A 21213-nucleotide genomic window follows, 5' to 3' on the forward strand; every position below is an offset into this window, starting at 1 on the left:
TCAGAACTGAGATTTCTAAATGAAGTTCGAAGTAATCTCTGTCCCCCAAAGACTTCGGGGATAAAGAATAAAAAAAAAATTACCTGCTCCTCTGGTGTGATTGAAATCGCCTTTAATGATTTTGCATGACTTTCCATTGCCATTGCACACACCACAATGATCTTCCCTCGCAAGAGACCCTAATAAACCATCGCAGCCAACTTTCTGCAACAAAAGAATGACAGTATATCAAAAGGTGAGTTGTTCCTACTATTAATTTAAGGCAAACCTAGTCTCTACAAACAATGCTTATATCATTGATAAACTAGTAAATTGTCATATCCTCTGGTGTAAACTAATATAGCAAGCTCTTGTCTAATAATTATGTCTAATAATATAATCTGTAAAATGACCAAACAGTAGGATAGAGATTTTTCTTACATTAAGCATTAAATTATATCCAAAGTAATTACAGAAAAATAATATTATTGAGAAAAATGAAATCTATATAAATCTCAAAGGAAACCACATTTCTATTAAATATAACATGATTCATCTAATTCATTCTACTCAACACAGAATAGATGTATTTCACTATATGGATGGCTGCAATGCAGAATACTAAACATTAAATATTAACTTTCTGAAAAATTTAACAAACACTCATTTTCACTACAGTTCACTAATCAACCAGTATCCCCATCTCTTTTGGTAGCCAGCAAATGAAGAAAGGAGAGCCAGAAAGTATTATAAGTACTGCTCCTGGCCTGCGGCTGCTATAATGAAATATGAACAGGTGAGGAAGTAATTTTGTATGCTCCCAGAAGAACTCTGTTAGTATGAATCTTCTGATATTAAGTCCATTGATTCATTTCTACTGACTACTGTTTGTCTCACATTGATTTTCAGAAAATATGGTATTTTGTGAAGTTCTGCATACTCAAAGAGCAGAATTTACTGTGTTGATACAATCAGAAATAGTAGGATTACACATTTACCCTTAAATAAGAAAGATCTGGAAGAGATTGACAATACATCCACTTACAAGTCTCAATTATTTTAGTGCAACCTCTTTTTTTTTTTTTTTTTTTTTTTAAATACTGAATAAAACAAAACAGGGTTTGTTCCTTTGGTTAGTGTTGGTGGTGTTGGGGTGGGGGAACCCAGTGGATCACAAAATGCAGCTGTAGGAACAATATCCTGAGAGCAAAAATCACATTGAAACTGCATAATATAGCCAGCCTGTCTTTTGTCAAGGGGGACAGATCAGTGTCAAGAGGTCAACAAAGCAAATGAAGTGGAGGACAACTCTGGTCACCAAGTCAAAGCTTATTTGGGAGAAATAAAAAGAATGTCTGCGTGAAAGAAGTAGCTACCACAGGAAGTGCTCAGAACACAACAAAAGCATGTGAAGAGGACACTTAGCAGGATCCACCAAAAGGACTGCGAACCCAAGGGTGAGAAAAAAACAATTTCCCTTCACGTACAAAGGAAGAAAAAATTAGAATAGAGCTTAGGAGAGATTTCAAAATGATAAAAGGACCTTCATTGCTTCATCCCTAGCACCCAGTTTGTTCCTTGGCAAATAGTAAGAGTAAAATAAATAGTAGTTAAATGAATGAATAAATTGGTACTTAGTAGTTCCTTAGTTTTTTTTTAACTCTTCTAACTGGGGTATTACAAGCTCTATAAATATAAAGCAAGAGATAGACATATATGTCACAGTTCAATAATCTTTTTTTTTCTTTTTTTGAGATAAAATTTACATAAAAATTAACCATGTTAAAGTGTACAATTCAGTACATTTAGTACATTCACAATATTGCACAACTATCACCTCTTTCTAGTTCCAAAATATTTTCATCACCCCAGAAGGAAGCTGTGTATCCATTACACTGACATTCTTCTATGGGTAGCCCTGCAAACCACTAATCTGGTTTCTGTCTCTATGGATTTATCTATTCTGGATATTTAAATAAAAGCGTACAGTATCTGACCTTTTGTGTCTGGCTCTTTCACTTAGCATAATGATTTCAAGGTCCATCCACGATGAATCATGTATCAGTACTTCATTGCTTTTTAAGGTTGAGTAATATTCTTTTGTAAGGATATACCACATTTTGTTTATCCATTCATCTGTTGATGGACACTTAGGTTGTTTTCACCTTTTGGCTATTGTGAATGGTATTGCCATGAATATTCATGTACACATGTTTGTTTGAATATGCATTTCCAATTCTTTTGGGTACACACCTAGGAGTGGAATTGCCGAGTCATATGGAAGCTCTATGTTTAGCCTTCTGAGAGACTGCCAAACTATTTTCCAAAGCATCTGCACCATTACCCATAAACATATGAGGGATCCAATTTCTCCACTTCCTCACCAACACTTATTTTCCAACTTTTTTATTATAGTCCTCGTAGTGCCAGCCTATAAAGTGGTATTTTATTGTGGTTTTGATTTGAATTTCCCTAATGAATAATGGAGTTAAAACATATTTTCATGTAAATAACCATATATTTTTAAGATAGAAATTGAAGGTTTTGTATTTTATAAGTGGTACTTTCAAGTATCCCTACTTATCAAAATACGCTCACATAAACCCAAAAGTTTGTAAATTAAAAAGGCAACACCATTTAACTGGTGGCCAATATCTGAAGTACCAGTGGCACACTGGAGACAGGCAGGTAACATAGTAACACAGGGTGAAGCTTTCCTCATCCTTTTCAGTGATGGAAGCTTCACAGAGCCAAATTGGATCTCCAGAAGATACCTGTTTTCAATTGCTCTCCTTCATCCAGCCATCAAGTTTAGAATTCTGCTATATATTTTGTGATAAAACAAAACATTCTAGGCAAACCTGATATACAGAGGGTTCTCATTAAAAAAAGGCATGCTTTTAATTATATTGAAAGACTGAATGAAACACTTTAGTTAAAAAGCCAGGATCCTGAATTATTCCAATGTCATCAGAAGTCACCAGTCATTTCATAGGACTCTAATTATAATATTCAGATTCAAATAGCATGTGGCAGATTTTTTGATGTTGTCGTTCTGTCATTTTAATGTCTAGCCAGGGACTCTGTAGAATATCTGGATTACACAATACTGTTAAGTGAAAAGCATAGCCATTTAGGCTATTATATTTGGCATATACAGTTACAAAAATAATTTTTGTTTAAAAACACATTCATTGAAGACTTACACTGATTTGACAGATTTACATATAATGCTGAAATAAACTTTAAATCTTTTATTACGTAACAGGTAGTTCTGAAAACAAAATGTACATAGGTAAAATATCTGCAATGATTTTTTATAGATAAATAAAAAATCGTATTTCAGATTACTGCCATATTGTGCTAAAAAATAAAGGAAGTTGATATGTAATTATAAAGTTTCTGAGGTTAATGGTATTACACAAGATTCTGTGCTTTAAATTTTATAGCATACTCCACCTGGAGCAAAGGAGAATGAAGAACACCAAAGACACAAGCTAATTCTGAGCCCAAGAGACAGAAAGGGCCACATAAACCAGAGACTACATCAGCCTGAGACCAGAAGAACTAGATGTTGCCCGATTACAACTGATGACTGCCCTGACAGGGAACACAACAGAGAACCCCTAAGGGAGCAGGACAGCAGTGGGATGCACACCTCAAAATCTCTTAAAAAGACCAGACTTAATGGTCTGACTGAGACTAGAAGGACCCCAGAGGTCATGGTCCCCAGACCTTCTGTTAGCCCAAGACAGGAACCATTCCCAAAGCCAACTCTTCAGACAGGGATTGGACTAGACTATGGGACAGAAAATGATACTGGATCAAGTAGACACATGAGACTATGTGAGTAGCTTCTGTCTGGAGAGGAGGTGAGAGTGCAGAGGGGGTCAGAAATTGGCCGAATGGACACGAAAAAAGAGAGTGGAGGGAAGGAGTGTGCTTTCTCATTAGAGGGGAGAGCAACTAGGAGTATACAGCAAGGTGTACATAAATTTTTGTATGAGGGACTGACTTGTTTTGTAAACTTTCACTTAAAGCACAATAAAAATTAAAAAAAAAAATTTTTTATAGCATACTGACAAAATACAGACTCTTGGAGCTGAGAAAGCATTTAGGTCTCATGTTTTTCCCAGCATCTTAATCAGAAGTCCATTGGACTTGCTGGACTTTTGACTGATCCATCCATAACTTGTAACTGTTTATAAATATTGGAGTGTGTATAAGTGTGTTCAGGTATGATTTTTCTGGGCAGGGGGACACGATTTTCTCAATTTTTCAAAAGAGCATGCAACACAAAAAGGTCAGTGACTACTGGCCTAAGAAGTTCATTTTATAGGATAGTTACCGCGTGCATATAGATTTTAAGTGGTTTGCCCAAGAACACAGCTTCTTAGTGGCTGTCATAGATTCTGCCCATATACACCTTTCATTACTAAAGGATTTATTTCCCCTGTTCCAGGGAAGGCTATAAAGTGATGGCTTTCAGCTCTAATCCCTCTTCAGAAATTGCCTAGCCTGAAGAAAACTGCCTTTCCCAAAGTCATATCCCCTTCTAAGGCAGCATGCATCCAAACACTAGGAGAAGCTGGGTAAGAATGGCCTGGCTTTCTCACCCCAAATGGTGACAACTCTGAAAAGTCATCCCAGTTTAAGGGCTCCGCATGGGGTCAGGTGAGGTCTTATTGTGACAGCAGTACAGCCCAATTTCTCCCTCTACCCAATCTTGCTTCCTTCCCCTTCCCACATAGATGTTGTTGTTGTTAGGTGCTGTTGAGTCTGTTCCCACTCATAGCAACCCTATGTACAACAGAATGCAACACTGCCTGGTCCTGTGTCAACCTCACACTCATTGTTACGCTTGAGTCCACTGTTGCAGCCACTGTGTCAATCCATCTCATTGAGGGTCTTCCTCCACGTTAATCTGCCCCAAAACCAGTCAACTCCCACTCATGTGGTACCGTCTGTGTCAGAGTACAGCTGTGCTCCATAGCATTTTCAGTGGTTGATTTTTCAGAAGTAGGTTGCCAGGCCTTTTTTTCTGAGGCATCTCTGGGTTAATTAAAACTTCCAACCAAAAGGTTGGAAGCTGAGCACATTAAGCATTTGAACCACCCAGAGACTGTGTTAATCTGCCAGAGGAAGCCAACTTGCAAAAGTAATGGAGCCATGACTAACAATTTTTAAGTTCTATTTTGATCTTTTCACTATGCTGCTCATACTCCAACAGAATTTCTGATTTTCTAAAGATAAATGAGTAACACATAAATGCACACAGTAAATGGAGATTATTTTTCAAAAGAAAGAGAAACACAAATGCAATGTTAAAATATTATAAGAAAATTGAAGATACATTTAAAAAGCAGTTGTTTCACTTGTGTTGAGGAGATTTTAACGTTGAGTGAGTAATAGGGCTGATTTTATAGGTTTTTGCCACATGGCTCAGTCTTGGACCAAGACATGGAGAAATGGAGTGCTTGAATTTTGGGTCTGGAATGTTTTGACATAAAAGGCATGGTAGTGTTCTAATTTTAGACCTACAATATATACATTACAGAAGAAAAATCTCAGATTCTTCCAGTTAGTAATGGCTTTTATGAATTATCTATTACAACCCCTTTATCATACGGATGAAGAAATGAAGTTTCAAAGTAGATCAGATCTTCTCAAGGTCACAGTAGAGTCAGGGTTATACTCGTGTCTTTTGAATTTTGGTCCAGAACGCTCCACCACACAACGCAGTTCCTCAGTTGTCCCATATTCTTCACTCAACACAAAAATAATCCCTTTTAGAATGTCTTACCTGGCACCTGCCATTTGCACAGACATCTAATCCCTGATTGCCACAAGAAGTTCCATCCATCACTTTTTCTGATAGGAGAACAGGCTGTTCTTTTCCAACAGGGGAGCAAAACAGGGCACATGGTTTTTCTACATACAGAGTGAACAGAAATAAATGAGTAAATGTTACTTGATTAATATTTTCACCTCAAACTTTATTTTTTCAGGACAATTATTGGGTAAAAAATATGATAGATGTTAATTGTGTAATATAATACCAGAGAATTATTGTACATATTAAATGAGATAATGCCTAGAAAAAAATCAGTTACACAATGCATATTAATCTCCTTCCACCTTAAAAAATCTGGCTTCAGGCGGAGCCAAGATGGCGGACTAGGCAGACACTACCTCGGATCCCTCTTACAACAAAGACACGGAAAAACAAGTGAATCAATCACATACATAACAATCTACGAACCCTGAACAACAAACACAGATTTAGAGACAGAGAACGAACTAATACGGGGAAGCAGCGATTGTTTCCAGAGCCTGGAGCCAGCGTACCAGTCAGGTACGGCACAAGCACAGAGAGCTGCTCCACCCCCCGGAACTACCCCGGGAGGGGGACCAGCTGGTTCCACGGGCGGCGTGGGACGCAGCCGGTAGGAGAAGTCCCCGGGAGGCAGTGACTGGTCTTGGAGCAGAAACAGCAACGTCCGAGCGGGGGAACCGTCCTGCAGGGATTTGGACTGGACGCAGGTATGGCATAAACACGGAGAGTTGCTCCACCCCCCTGAACTAACCCCGGGAAGGGGCCCAGCCGGGTCGCGCGGGCGGCGTGGGACGCAGCTGGTAGGAGAAGTCCCCGGGAGGCAGCGACTGGTATTGGAGCGGGGAGAACAGCGTCCCAGCCAGGACACTCGGTCACGGCACAAGCACGGGGAGCTGCTCCACCCATCTGAACTAACCCCGGGAGGAGGCCCAACTGGTTCTCGGGGGCGGCACGGCCACGTGGCTGGAGGGACGAGAAGTCCCTGGGAGGCAGTGACTGATTTTGGAGTCGAGAGTGCACCGTCCCAGTAGGGGAGCCTTGACGCTGGGCATGGGGCTGAAAGCGGAGGATCTGACTGCGACTCCAGCGGGCCAGACCCCCCGGGGGCAATCTCCACACAGCCAGCACACATAGGCGACGCGCCCGCGGGAATCTCAGATATAATAGTCATTCCAAGCAAGACAAGCAACTCTGGCTATATTCTGAGTCCTACTCTCCTATCTCTCTGTTCCCTCCCCCACCCTCCCCAGGCGGCTTCATTAACATCTGAATAGCCTGAGCCAGAGGGAGAACTCTGATAGGGATCTGACTGCATTTTTTTTTAAGTGGATTTTCTGGAAAAACTAGTTTCCCAGTGATGGCTCGGAGACAACAGTGCATATCAAACCACTTAAAGAAGCAGACCATGACAGCTTCTCCAACCCCCCAAACAAAAGAATCAAAATCTTTCCCAAATGAAGATACAATCTTGGAATTATCAGATACAGAATATAAAAAACTACTTTACAGAATGCTTAATGATATCACAAATGAAATTAGGATAACTGCAGAAAAAGCCAAGGAACACACTGATAAAACTGTTGAAGAACTCAAAAAGATTATTCAAGAACATACTGGAAAAATTAATATGTTGCAAGAATCCATAGAGAGACAACATGTAGAAATCCAAAAGATTAACAATAAAATTACAGAATTAGACAATGCACTAGGAAGTCAGAGGAGCAGACTCGAGCAATTAGAATGCAGACTGGGACATCTGGAGGACCAGGGAATCAACAAGAACATAGCTGAAAAAAAATCAGATAAAAGAATTAAAAAAAATGAAGAAACCCTAAGAATCATGTGGGACTCTATCAAGAAGGATAACCTGCGGGTAATTGGAGTCCCAGAACAGGGAGGGGGGACAGAAAACACAGAGAAAATAGTTGAAGAACTCCTGACACAAAACTTCCCTGACATCATGAAAGACGAAAGGATATCTATCCAAGATGCTCATCGAACCCCATTTAAGATTGATCCAAAAAGAAAAACACCAAGACATATTATCATCAAACTCACCAAAACCAAAGATAAACAGAAAATTTTAAAAGCAGCCAGGGAGAAAAGAAAGGTTTCCTTCAAGGGAGAATCAATAAGAATATGTTCTGACTACTCAGCAGAAACCATGCAGGCAAGAAGGGAATGGGACGACATATACAGAACACTGAAGGAGAAAAACTGCCAGCCAAGGATCATATATCCAGCAAAACTCTCTCTGAAATATGAAGGCGAAATTAAGATATTTACAGACAAACACAAGTTTAGAGAATTTCCAAAAACCAAACCAAAGCTACAAGAAATACTAAAGGATATTGTTTGGTCAGAGAACCAATAATATCAGATATCAGCACAACACAAGGTCACAAAACAGAATGTCCTGATATCAACTCAAATAGGGAAATCACAAAAACAAACAAATTAAGATTAATTAAAAAAAAAAAAAACACATAACAGGGAATCATGGAAGTCAATAGGTAAAAGATCACAATAATCAAAAAGAGGGACTAAATACAGGAGGCATTGAACTGCCATATGGAGAGTGATACAAGGCGATATAGAACAATACAAGTTAGGTTTTTACTTAGAAAAATAGGGGTAAATAATAAGGTAACCACAAAAAGGTATAACAACTCTATAACTCAAGATAAAAACCAAGAAAAACGTAACAACTCAACTAACATAAAGTCAAGCACTATGAAAATGAGGATCTCACAATTTACTAAGAAAAACGCCTCAGCACAAAAAAGTATGTGGAAAAATGAAATTGTCAACAACACACATAAAAAGGCATCAAAATGACAGCACTAAAAACTTATTTATCTATAATTACCCTGAATGTAAATGGACTAAATGCACCAATAAAGAGACAGAGAGTCACAGACTGGATAAAGAAACACGATCCATCTATATGCTGCCTACAAGAGACACACCTTAGACTTAGAGACATAAACAAACTAAAACTCAAAGGATGGAAAAAAGTATATCAAGCAAACAATAAGCAAAAAAGAAGAGGAGTAGCAATATTAATTTCTGACAAAATAGACTTTAGACTTAAATCCACCACAAAGGATAAACAAGGACACTATATAATGATAAAAGGGACAATTGATCAGGAAGACATAACCATATTAAATATTTATGCACCCAATGACAGGGCTGCAAGATACATAAATCAAATTTTAACAGAATTGAAAAGCGAGATAGATACCTCCACAATTATAGTAGGAGACTTCAACACACCACTTTCGGAGAAGGACAGGACATCCAGTAAGAAGCTCAATAGAGACACGGAAGATCTAATTACAACAATCAACCAACTTGACCTCATTGACTTATACAGAACTCTCCACCCAACTGCTGCAAAATATACTTTTTTTTCTAGCGCACATGGAACATTCTCTAGAATAGACCACATATTAGGTCATAAAACAAACCTTTGCAGAGTCCAAAACATCGAAATATTACAAAGCATCTTCTCAGACCACAAGGCAATAAAACTAGAGATCAATAACAGAAAAACTAGGGAAAAGAAATCAAATACTTGGAAACTGAACAATACCCTCCTGAAAAAAGACTGGGTTATAGAAGACATCAAGGAGGGAATAAGGAAATTCATAGAAAGCAACGAGAATGAAAATACTTCCTATCAAAACCTCTGGGACACAGCAAAAGCAGTGCTCAGAGGCCAATTTATATCAATAAATGCACACATACAAAAAGAAGAAAGAGCCAAAATCAGAGAACTGTCCCTACAACTTGAACAAATAGAAAGTGAGCAACAAAAGAATCCATCAGGCACCAGAAGAAAACAAATAATAAAAATTAGAGCTGAACTAAATCAATTAGAGAACAGAAAAACAATTGAAAGAATTAACAAAGCCAAAAGCTGGTTCTTTGAAAAAATTAACAAAATTGATAAACCATTGGCTAGACTGACAAAAGAAATACAGGAAAGGAAACAAATAACCCGAATAAGAAATGAGAAGGACCACATCACAACAGAACCAAATGAAATTAAAAGAATCATTTCAGATTATTATGAAAAATTGTACTCTAACAAATTTGAAAACCTAGAAGAAATGGATGAATTCCTGGAAAAACACTACCTACCTAAACACATTCAGAAGTAGAACAACTAAATAGACCCATAACAAAAAAAGAGATTGAAATGGTAATCAAAAAACTCCCAACAAAAAAAAGCCCTGGCCCAGACGGCTTCACTGCAGAGTTCTACCAAAGTTTCAGAGAAGAGTTAACACCACTACTACTAAAGGTATTCCAAAGCATAGAAAATGACGGAATACTACCCAACTCATTCTATGAAGCCACCATCTCCCTGATACCAAAACCAGGTAAAGACATTACAAAAAAAGAAAATTATAGACCTATATCCCTCATGAACATTGATGCAAAAATCCTCAACAAAATTCTAGCCAATAGAATCCAACAACACATCAAAAAAATAATTCACCCTGATCAAGTGGGATTTATACCAGGTATGCAAGGCTGCTTTAATATCAGAAAAACCATTAATGTAATCCATCACATAAATAAAACAAAAGACAAAAACCACAGGATCTTATCAATTGATGCAGAAAAGGCATTTGACAAAGTCCAACACCCATTCATGATAAAAACTCTTACCAAAATAGGAATTGAAGGAAAATTCCTCAACATAATAAAGGGCATCTATGCAAAGCCAACAGCCAATATCACTCTAAATGGAGAGAACCTGAAAGCATTTCCCTTGAGAACGGGAACCAGACAAGGATGCCCTTTATCACCGCTCTTATTCAACATCGTGTTGGAAATCTTAGCCAGGGCAATTAGGCTAGACAAAGAAATAAAAGGTATCCAGATTGGCAAGGAAGAAGTAAAGTTATCACTATTTGCAGATGACATGATTATACACACAGAAAACCCTAAGGAATCCTCCAGAAAACTACTGAAACTAATAGAAGAGTTTGGCAGAGTCTCAGGTTATAAAATAAACATACAAAAATCACTTGGATTCCTCTACATCAACAAAAAGAACACCGAAGAGGAAATAACCAAATCAATACCATTCACAGTAGCCCCCAAGAAGATAAGATACTTAGGAATAAATCTTACCAAGGATGTAAAAGACCTATACAAAGAAAACTACAAAGCTCTACTACAAGAAATTCAAAAGGACATACTTAAGTGGAAAAACATACCCTGCTCATGGATAGGAAGACTTAACATAGTAAAAATGTCTATTCTACCAAAAGCCATCTATACATTTAACGCACTTCCGATCCAAATTCCAATGTCATATTTTAAGGGGATAGAGAAACAAATCACCAATTTCATATGGAAGGGAAAGAAGCCCCGGATAAGCAAAGCACTACTGAAAAAGAAGAAGAAAGTGGGAGGCCTCACCCTACCTGACTTCAGAACCTACTATACAGCCACAGTAGTCAAAACAGCCTGGTATTGGTACAACAACAGACACATAGACCAATGGAACAGAATTGAGAACCCAGACATAGATCCATCCACGTATGAGCAGCTGATATTTGACAAAGAACCAGTGTCAATTAACTGGGGAAAAGATAGCCTTTTTAACAAATGGTGCTGGCATAACTGGATATCCATTTGCAAAAGAATGAAACAGGACCCATACCTCACACCATGCACAAAAACTAACTCCAAGTGGATCAAAGACCTAAACATAAAGACTAAAACGATAAAGATCATGGAAGAAAAAATTGGGACAACCCTAGGAGCCCTAATACAAGGTATAAACAGAATACAAAACATTACCAAAAATGATGAAGAGAAACCCGATAACTGGGAGCTCCTAAAAATCAAACACCTATGCTCATCTAAAGACTTCACCAAAAGAGTAAAAAGATCACCTACAGATTGGGAAAGAATTTTCAGCTATGACATCTCCGACCAGCACCTGATCTCTAAAATCTACATGATTCTGTCAAAACTCAACCACAAAAAGACAAACAACCCAATCAAGAAGTGGGCAAAGGATATGAACACACATTTCACTAAAGAAGATATTCAGGCAGCCAACAGATACATGAGAAAATGCTCTCGATCATTAGCCATTAGAGAAATGCAAATTAAAACTACCATGAGATTCCATCTCACACCAGCAAGGCTGGCATTAATCCAAAAAACACAAAATAATAAATGTTGGAGAGGCTGCGGAGAGATTGGAACTCTCATACACTGCTGGTGGGAATGTAAAATGGTACAACCACTTTGGAAATCCATCTGGCGTTATCTTAAACAGTTAGAAATAGAACTACCATACAACCCAGAAATCCCACTCCTAGAAATATACCCTAGAGATACAAGAGCCTTCATACAAACAGATATATGCACACCCATGTTTATTGCAGCTCAGTTTACAATAGCAAAAAGCTGGAAGCAACCAAGGTGTCCGTCAACGGATGAATGGGTAAATAAATTGTGGTATATTCACACAATGGAATACTACGCATCGATAAAGAACTGTGACGAATCTGTGAAACATTTCATAACATGGAGGAACCTGGAAGGCATTATGCTGAGCGAAATTAGTCAGAGGCAAAAGGACAAATATTGCATAAGACCACTATTATAAGATCTTGAGAAATAGTAAACCTGAGAAGAACACATACTTTTGTGGTTACGAGGGGGGGAGGGAGGGAGGGAGAGGGTTTTTTATTGATTAATCAGTAGATAAGAACTGCTTTAGGTGAAGGGAAAGACAACACTCAATACATGGAAGGTCAGCTCAATTGGACTGGACCAAAAGCAAAGAAGTTTCCGGGATAAACTGAATGCTTCAGAGGTCAGCGGAGCAAGGGCGGGGGTCTGGGGAACATGGTTTTCAGGGACTTCTAAGTCAATTGGCAAAATAATTCTATTATGAAATCATTCTGCATCCCACTTTGAAATGTGGCGTCTGGGGTCTTAAACGCTAACAAGCGGCCATCTAAGATGCAGCAATTGGTCTCAACCCCCACCTGGAGCAAAGGAAAATGAAGAACACGAAGGCCACACGACAACTAAGAGCCCAAGAGACAGAAAGGGCCACATGAACCAGAGACCTACATCATCCTGAGACCAGAAGAACTAGTTGGTGCCCGGCCACAATCGATGACTGCCCTGACAGGGAGCACAGCAGAGGACCCCTGAGGGAGCAGGAGATCAGTGGGATACAGACCCCAAATTCTCATAAAAAGACCAAACTTAATGGTCTGACTGAGACTAGAGGAATCCCGACGGCCATGCTCCGCAGACCTTCAGTTGACACAGGATAGGAACCATCCCCGAAGGCAACTCATCAGAAATGAAAGGGACTGGTTAGCGGGTGGGAGAGAGACGCTGATGAAGAGTGCGCTAATGATATCAGGTGGACACTCGAGATTGTGTTGGCAACTCTTGTCTGGAGGGGGGATGGGAGGATAGAGAGAGAGGGAAGCCGGCAAAATTGTCAAGAAAGGAGAGACTGAAAGGGCTGACTCAAGAGGGGGAGAGCAAGTGGGAGTAGGGAGTGAGATGTATGTAAACTTATATGTGACAGACTGATTGGATTTGTAAACGTTCACTTGAAGCTTAATAAAAGTTTTAAAAAAAAAATGATAAAAAGTTATTATTAGAAAAATAAAATTAAAGATAAAAAACAAAAACAAAAATCTGGCTTCAAATTACCTTGTAAAATGATTCATTTATTATTCTCTAATACATATCCTCTACCACACACAAACCAATCACTATCTCTGAAAAATATTTTACATGCCCCTACTTTTAGCTCCTTTCTTCTGAAATGATCTCCCCCCTCCTCCTGAGTACATATCAGAGTCTACCTATTTTTTAAGTCCTGGTTTAAGACTTACTTTATCCATAAAGCTTTCCTTGATGTTCAACTTGTAAATTCCAATACACTATTTTTCTATTCCATGCATTTGACATTTTCTAACTGAAAAATTACTGAGGAAGAACCTATGAGATAAGCAATTCTCATAAGCTTTTCCGTTATTAAGATGTTCAGACACACCATACAATTCCACGAGAGCATTCCCCCTTATGCACAATTGTTGATGCCCTAGCTGGGATTTGAACCTCCTTTATCACTTATTCAGGAAGTATTTCAGAACATATGATATCTAGTTTGAGAACCACTGTTCTATATAAAGACTTCTTGAATGGCTGGGAGTCTTCTTCGGTGCATTAACAAGTGAAAAATAAGGGTAGGGTGGTCAGGGTTAAAATACTTGCCTCATTCACAGAGTAGCAAAATATTTTTAAAGTGTTGTTTCTATTTCTAAGCCTCCTACAGAGCAGCTGTAGCATTTGGTAACACCAGTAGTAAAAAAAAAAAAAAAAAGTAGGAGTATCCAAATCTGAAACTTCAGAGCAATTTCCATACTACATTACTAATCTATTGGCTTGACACCAGCCAGGTCCTTTACTGTTTATTAAGCTCGTATAAATAGAATGGAAAATAGTTTACAGTCTCTGACACTGATCTTAGTTTATGTCTTCCGTAAAGTTCCACATATGCTGATGGGATTCTATAAATACCAAATAACAGTCAGAGGCATGGAGCAGGGTATCGCTTTGCAAAGAGAAGACAGACAGTTAAATGAGCCTTCAGAATTGAAATTTTCAAACAGTTTTCACATGTGGCTTCTGAATACTGCTCTGAACAATTCTGGGGAGTTGGAACATGGCCTTTCATGTGAATGGTTTTGAAATTTTCCTTTAAGATGGCATTACAAGCCACAGTAAAGCATTTCAGTGTGCTCTCACACCTCAAAGTAGGTTATGTTTATTCAACGACCGCTTACTATGTCATATCTTTGGGCTTAAAAACAGCTGGTGTAATTGCAACACTTTAGATGTGGTATATATAGTTTTTTTTTTTTCTGGAGTTTTCATTGAAGAGAGGAATAAACCAGGTATATGAGAATAACGTTAAAAGGAATTGGTCTCCGAGAAAACTCCATTCACATTCCAAGTAAGAATTCATATAAAAATTTTTGTATTTCTTCTCTTGTCAACACACTCTGCTTTCTTTAGCTCTACAGATGACATAAACATTTGATACCAAACTTCCTTCCTGGAGTATACCCTCAAGACTGTGACAGTGTAGTGATCCAAGTAACATGCCAGTTCTTGGCAGGTAGGCTCTGTCTTGATTTAAGAGACCAGTCCTTCCAAGATATGCATTAGACTTGAGTTTCAGCCAAATATCAGCACAGAGTATGTAAAATACCTGGATGTTAGGGCCATGTATCTCTTTTCTGTAAAAAAATTGTTCGCTACTACATTAATCCTTCTAGCATTTAACCCTTCTAGCCATGGATTCATGCATTACATAGGAGCATAACGAAAATAGCTACTTGCATTTTTTAGGTGTCATAATGTTAAGAAGGCTTGGGACATTTTTTAAGGATTGCATATTTCAATTTCTTTTATAGCACAAAGGCTAATTATTACTGTGCATCCTATTCATCATACAGATTGATGTGTGTTGCAAAATATAAATAGCTAATATGGATCACTTCGGTGATAAACATCTCTTTATAAGAGTTAAGAGCTTCTTTAATTGTGATTTCCAACAGCTTAAACACTTTAAATTGACCACCTTTAATCTCTGATCTTTTTTTCCTTGTCTAATCCTGAGGGAACCTGAGATCATCTGTTTCCTGTCTCTTTTTCATATATGACAAAATAGGCTCCAAATGAGGTTAATACTATCAAGATCTTACAGCCAGTTAGAAGGAGAGGTTGGGTTAACTCTCAAACGATCAGAAAATGAATAATCATATTGATTACATGTTTAGCACCAAAAGATAATGGGTATGTACTTAAATTTACACAACAAATATTCATTGAAGCCAGACAGTATATTAGGCACAGACATTAGGTGGAATATAGACACATTAAAATGTGTTATAGCAGGATGATTTTGGAGTACTTCGAAGGAACACATAAGCCATCTAAAGAATTAGAGGGATTTGTTCTTCCTAAAGGAATTGACATAAACTGAGTCCAAAAACTTGAAAGGGGCAGCTTTCAAGGTAAATACATGCGGGAGAGGGGTCAAAGACTGAGAAGAAAACAACATTATGCCAAAAAACCAACATGTATAGGCCTAGACGTATAAGAGCATGAAGTATCTGAAAGACCGAATAGGATTTGGGTGGTTGTACTGGAGATGGTTGTACCGGCCTTTCAAAAGGCAGCCTGGCAGAAATGAGGAGCAGAGATGAGAGGAAGTTGAGAGTCCAATCAGAAAGACCATGAGAGAAGCTGGTTGAGGAATCCAGATAGAGATGATGAAATCATAAGCAAACATGCTGGCAGTAGGGACAGAAAGGTTTGATGAAATAGGGCTTGTTGAATGATGAGATATAAATGGATATTGAGAAAGAAGGACTCTGAGTTGGCTTGATTAATGAGGTTCATCACAATGACATTCTCTGAGAAATCAAAGTAAAAGGAGAAGATGGTGTGAGTGAGAGAGAAAGGAAAGGGAAAGAGGGTGTGTCAAATGTGGAGGTATTGGGTTAGAGGTGAATGGGATACTGAGTGTAGATACCCATATCCATGCAGCGAATGGATAAGCAAGTAAGGAGCTCAGGGGAAAGATCTGGGGCGGAGATAAGTATTTGGGTTCCATTATCGACTCGATGGCAGTGGGTAGAATGTAGACGATAAGTAAAGCCTAAAGAAAATTTCAGGTATCTCAAGGAGAATGTTCAGGGAGAAAAGAAAGCATCCAGGGAAGCTCGCTAGAAAAATTCCCGTTCTTCATTCACCTAATATTTGTTAAGTGCCTACTCTGTGTCAGATAGTTTTAAGTGGTACAAATATAGCAATTAATAAAATATGACAACAAGTTCTATTCTTCTAAGTATTACTCAGGGGACAAATAATAAATAACATACAGAAGCATTATGTCTAATGATGACAAATGCTGTTGAAAAAAATAAAGGAGAGAAAGGAAAAGGTATTGAGTTAATATTTAAGAAAAACCTGAAGAAGTTGAGGCATGGCAGTATCTAGGGGAAGCATTTCAACAGGAAGAACAATAACTTCCAAGGTTGTGAGACAGGAGTTAACCTGACTTATTCCAGCATAAGCAAGGAAGCCAGTGTGGCTAGAAGGAAACAGTAGAAAATGAGGTTAGAAGGTAAGAGAAAGTCAAGTAGAAGTACTTATAGTTCATTAAAAGAAGCTTGGAATTTGACTCTGAGCCACAGGGAAGTTTTTGAGTGGAGGAATAACACGATGTGATTAACATTTTAAATGTATCACTCTGGATGTTAAGTTTGGAGCTCAAAGTGAATATCTGGCTGGAAACCTAACTTTGTAAGTTATTTGCATATCTGAAGTCATGGGTATAGATGAGGTCACTTAAGAAAATGCAGAGGAGGCGGGGCCAAGATGGCTGACTAGGTAGACGCTACCTCGGATCTCTCTTGCAACAAAGACTCGGAAAAACAAGTGAATCGATCACATACATGACAATCTACGAACCCTGACCAACAAACACAGATTTAAAGAGTTGACCTGAGTGACAGAGACTGAGAACGAACAACCACGGGGAAGGAGTGACTGTTTTCGGAGCCTGGAGCCAGCGTCCCAGTCAGGAAACCTTGGCGCCGGGCTTTGGACTGGGCACAGGGGAGCTGAGCATGGCATCCTGAGATAGCACAAAAATGGGGCACAGCCCTAGACCCCTGAACTGACCTCGGGGGAAGCCCAGCCAGTGCACGCAGGCAGTGCAGTGATGCGGCTGACAGGAGGAGAAGTCCCCGGGAGGCAGCGACTGATTTTGGAGCCGGGAGTATGGCATCCCAGCTGGGGAACCTTTGCGCTGGGCTTTGGACTGGGCGCAGGGGAGCTAAGCACGGCATCCTGAGATGGCGCAAACACGGGGCGCAGACCTAGCCCCATGAACTGACCTGGGGGGGGCCCAGCCGGTGCGCGCAGGCAGTGCAGTGATGCGGCTGACAGGAGGAGAAGTCGCTGGGAGGCAGCGACTGGTTTTGGAGCCGGGAGTGCGGTGTCCCAGCCAGGGAACCTTGGCACGGGGCTTTGGACTGGGAGCGGAGGAACTGATCGCGGCTTCTAAGACAGCGCAAGCACGGGACACGGGCCTGACCCTCGGGGACAATCTCTACCCAGCCAGCGCACACAGTGGACATGCCCCTTGGGAATCTCAGATAAAACACTCATCCCAAGCAAGATAAGTAACTTTGTCTATATCCCGGGGTGCTACCCTCTCCTGTTTATCTGAACCCTCCCCTCCCCTTCCCAGGCGGCTTCATTAACATTGGAATTTCCTAAGCCAGAGAGTGAACTGCTCTGCGGTTTTTCTTTTCCCTTTTTTTTTTTTTTTGGTCTTTTCCTAACCATTCTCCTGGCCTGAGAGAAGCAACCACAAAAAACCCAGGGACCAAAAATCCTTCCCTAATTGGACGAAAAACACAGAACCAGCTCCAGCCAAGCATATGTGATCCACAGTCTTGGGCTTTCATCCCTACAGGGAACAAGGTGGCTATTATAATGCAAAGGCATTTCTGATAGGGATCTGACTGCAATTGTTTTAGCGGATTTACTGGAAAGACAAGTTTCCCAGGTCTGATATCTCTGCGTATTCAACAGAGCCCTCACTGACCCACAACAGGGAACTGAGGGCTGAAGCTCCCCCCCATACCACCTAGCCTCCTGCCTTAGGGGTCTAAGGAGGGTGACACCTACCAATCTGTAGAGGTACTTGCATTGGGGGCCTAAGGTTCAGCTGCAAAGCCCATCCATCAAGGTGCTTCAGGAATAGAGACACACCTACCTCACTGACACTTGGGGGAAGCCTGTCAGCATACTGACCCCCCCGGAGGGTAAACCCCTGCTGCTACTAGAATCTGGTCCACACAACTATCACCACTACTTCCCTAGGTGGGTAGGTGACAGTCTGCACCACACACTTGATGACCCAAAATCAGATTCTACTTAAGAATAGTGAATAGACTCAGGAATATATACCTGGTAACAGCCCAAACCAGCTGGTAATAGGTCATAAGTGCATCAAGGGCTACAACAATCAAGACAGTAGCAATCTAGTAGCCTATCTACGTATATTGAAAGAAAACAAAACAAGATAAGACTGAGTGAGCAAATATAGAATAAATCACTACAATATCTTAGTGACGGCTCGGAGACAGCAGTTGATATCAAACCACATAAAGAAGCAGACCATGGCTGCTTCTACAACCCCCCAAACTAAAGAATCAAAATCTTTCCCAAATGAAGATACAATCCTGGAATTGCCAGATGCAGAATATAAAAAACCAATTTACAGAATGCTTCAAGACATCAGGGATGACCTCAGAAATGAAATAAGGCAATCTACAGAAAAAGCCAAGGAACACACTGATAAAACTGTTGAAGAACTCAAAAAGAGTATTCAAGAACATAGTGGAAAAATTAATAAGTTGCAGGAATCCATAGAGAGACAGCATTCAGAAATCCAAAAGAGTAACAATAAAATTACAGAATTAGACAACGCAATAGGAAGTCAGAGGAGCAGACTCGAGCAATTAGAATGCAGAGTGGGAAATCTGGAAGATCAGTGAATTGACACCAATATAGCTGAAAAAAAATCAGATAAAAGAATTAAAAAAAATGAAGAACCCCTAAGAATCATGTGGGACTCTATCAAGAAGAATAACTTGCATGTGATTGGAGTCCCAGAACAGGGAGGGATAACAGAAAACACAGAGAGAATAGTTGAAGATCTGCTGACAGAAAACTTCCCTGACATCATGAAAGACGAAAGGATATCTATCCAAGATGCTCATCGAAGCCCATTTAAGACTGATCCAAAAAGAAAATCACCAAGACATATTATCATCAAACTTGCCAAAACCAAAGATAAAGAGAAAATTTTAAAAGCAGCCAGGGATAAAAGAAAGGTCTCCTACAAGGGAGAATCAATAAGTTCAGACTACTCAGCAGAAACCATGCAGGCAAGAAGGCAATGGGATGACATATACAGAGCACTGAAGGAGGAAAACTGCTAGCCAAGGATCATATATCCAGCAAAACTCTGTTTGAAATATGAAGGTGAAATTAAGACATTTACAAATAAACACAAGCTTAGAGAATTTGCAAAAACCAAACCAAAGCTACAAGAAATACGAAAGGAAATTGGTCAGAAAACCAATAATATCAGATACAAGCACAACACAAGGTCACAGAACAGAGCATCCTGATATCAACTCAAATAGGGAAATCACAAAAACAAATTAAGATTAATTAAAAAAAAAATGCTCAAAACAGGGAATCATTGAAGTCAATATGTAAAAGATCACAATAATCGAAAAGAGGGACTAAATACAGGTGGCATAGAACTGCCATATGGAGAGGGATACAAGACGATATAGGACAATACAAGTTAGGCTTTTACTTAGAAAAATAGGGGTAAATAATAAGGTAACCACAAAAAGGAATATCAATTCCATAACTCAAGAAAAAAGCCAAGAAAAACATAACGACTCAACTAACATAAAGTTAAACATTATGAAAATGAGGATCTCACAATCTACTAAGAAAAACGTCTCAGCACAAAAAAGTATGTGGAAAAATGAAATGGCCAACAACACACATGAGAAGGCATCAAAATGACAGCACTAATAACTTATTTATCTATAATTACGCTGAATGTAAATGGACTAAATGCACCAATAAAGAGACAGAGAGTCACGGACTGGATAAAGAAACACGATCCATCTATATGCTGCCTACAAGAGACACACCTTAGACTTAGAGACACAAACAAACTAAAACTCAAAGGATGGAAAAAAATATATCAAGCAAATAATAAGCAAAAAAGAAGAGAAGTAGCAATATTAACTTCTGACAAAATAGACTTTAGACTTAAATCCACCACAAAGGATAAAGAAGGACACTATATAATGATAAAAGGGACAATTGATCAGGAAGACATAACCATATTAAATATTTACGCATCCAATGAGAGGGCTGCAAGATACATAAATCAAATTTTAACAGAATTGAAAAGTGAGATAGACACCGCCACAATTATAGTAGGAGACTTCAACACACCACTTTCAGAGAAGGACAGGGCATCCAGTAAGAAGCTCCGTAGAGACACGGAAGACCTAATTACTATAATCAACCAACTTGACCTCATTGACTTATACAGAACTCTCCACCCAACTGCTGCAAAGTATACTTTTTTTTCTAGCACACATGGAACATTCTCTAGAAGAGACCACATATTAGGTCATAAAAAATACCTTTGCAGAGTCCAAAACATCAAAATATTACAAAGCATCTTCTCAGACCACAAGGCC

General features: G+C 39.2%; 1 protein-coding gene across 1 annotated transcript in view; it reads right to left on the reverse strand.

Moving 5' to 3' along the window:
• ADAMTS19 (ADAM metallopeptidase with thrombospondin type 1 motif 19) overlaps window positions 1-21213 on the reverse strand; it is a 326216-nt gene that overhangs the window by 85777 nt on the left and 219226 nt on the right. The window contains exons 14-15 of the mRNA XM_064275572.1: window positions 5783-5910; window positions 84-204 (exon numbers count right to left, since the gene is read on the reverse strand). Of these exons, the coding sequence (XP_064131642.1) occupies window positions 84-204; window positions 5783-5910 (249 nt within the window). The remainder of the gene's footprint in view (window positions 1-83; window positions 205-5782; window positions 5911-21213) is intronic.

The sequence above is a fragment of the Loxodonta africana genome, chromosome 2 (genome assembly GCF_030014295.1).
Source record: "Loxodonta africana isolate mLoxAfr1 chromosome 2, mLoxAfr1.hap2, whole genome shotgun sequence".
Classification (NCBI taxonomy): Eukaryota; Metazoa; Chordata; class Mammalia; order Proboscidea; family Elephantidae; genus Loxodonta; species Loxodonta africana.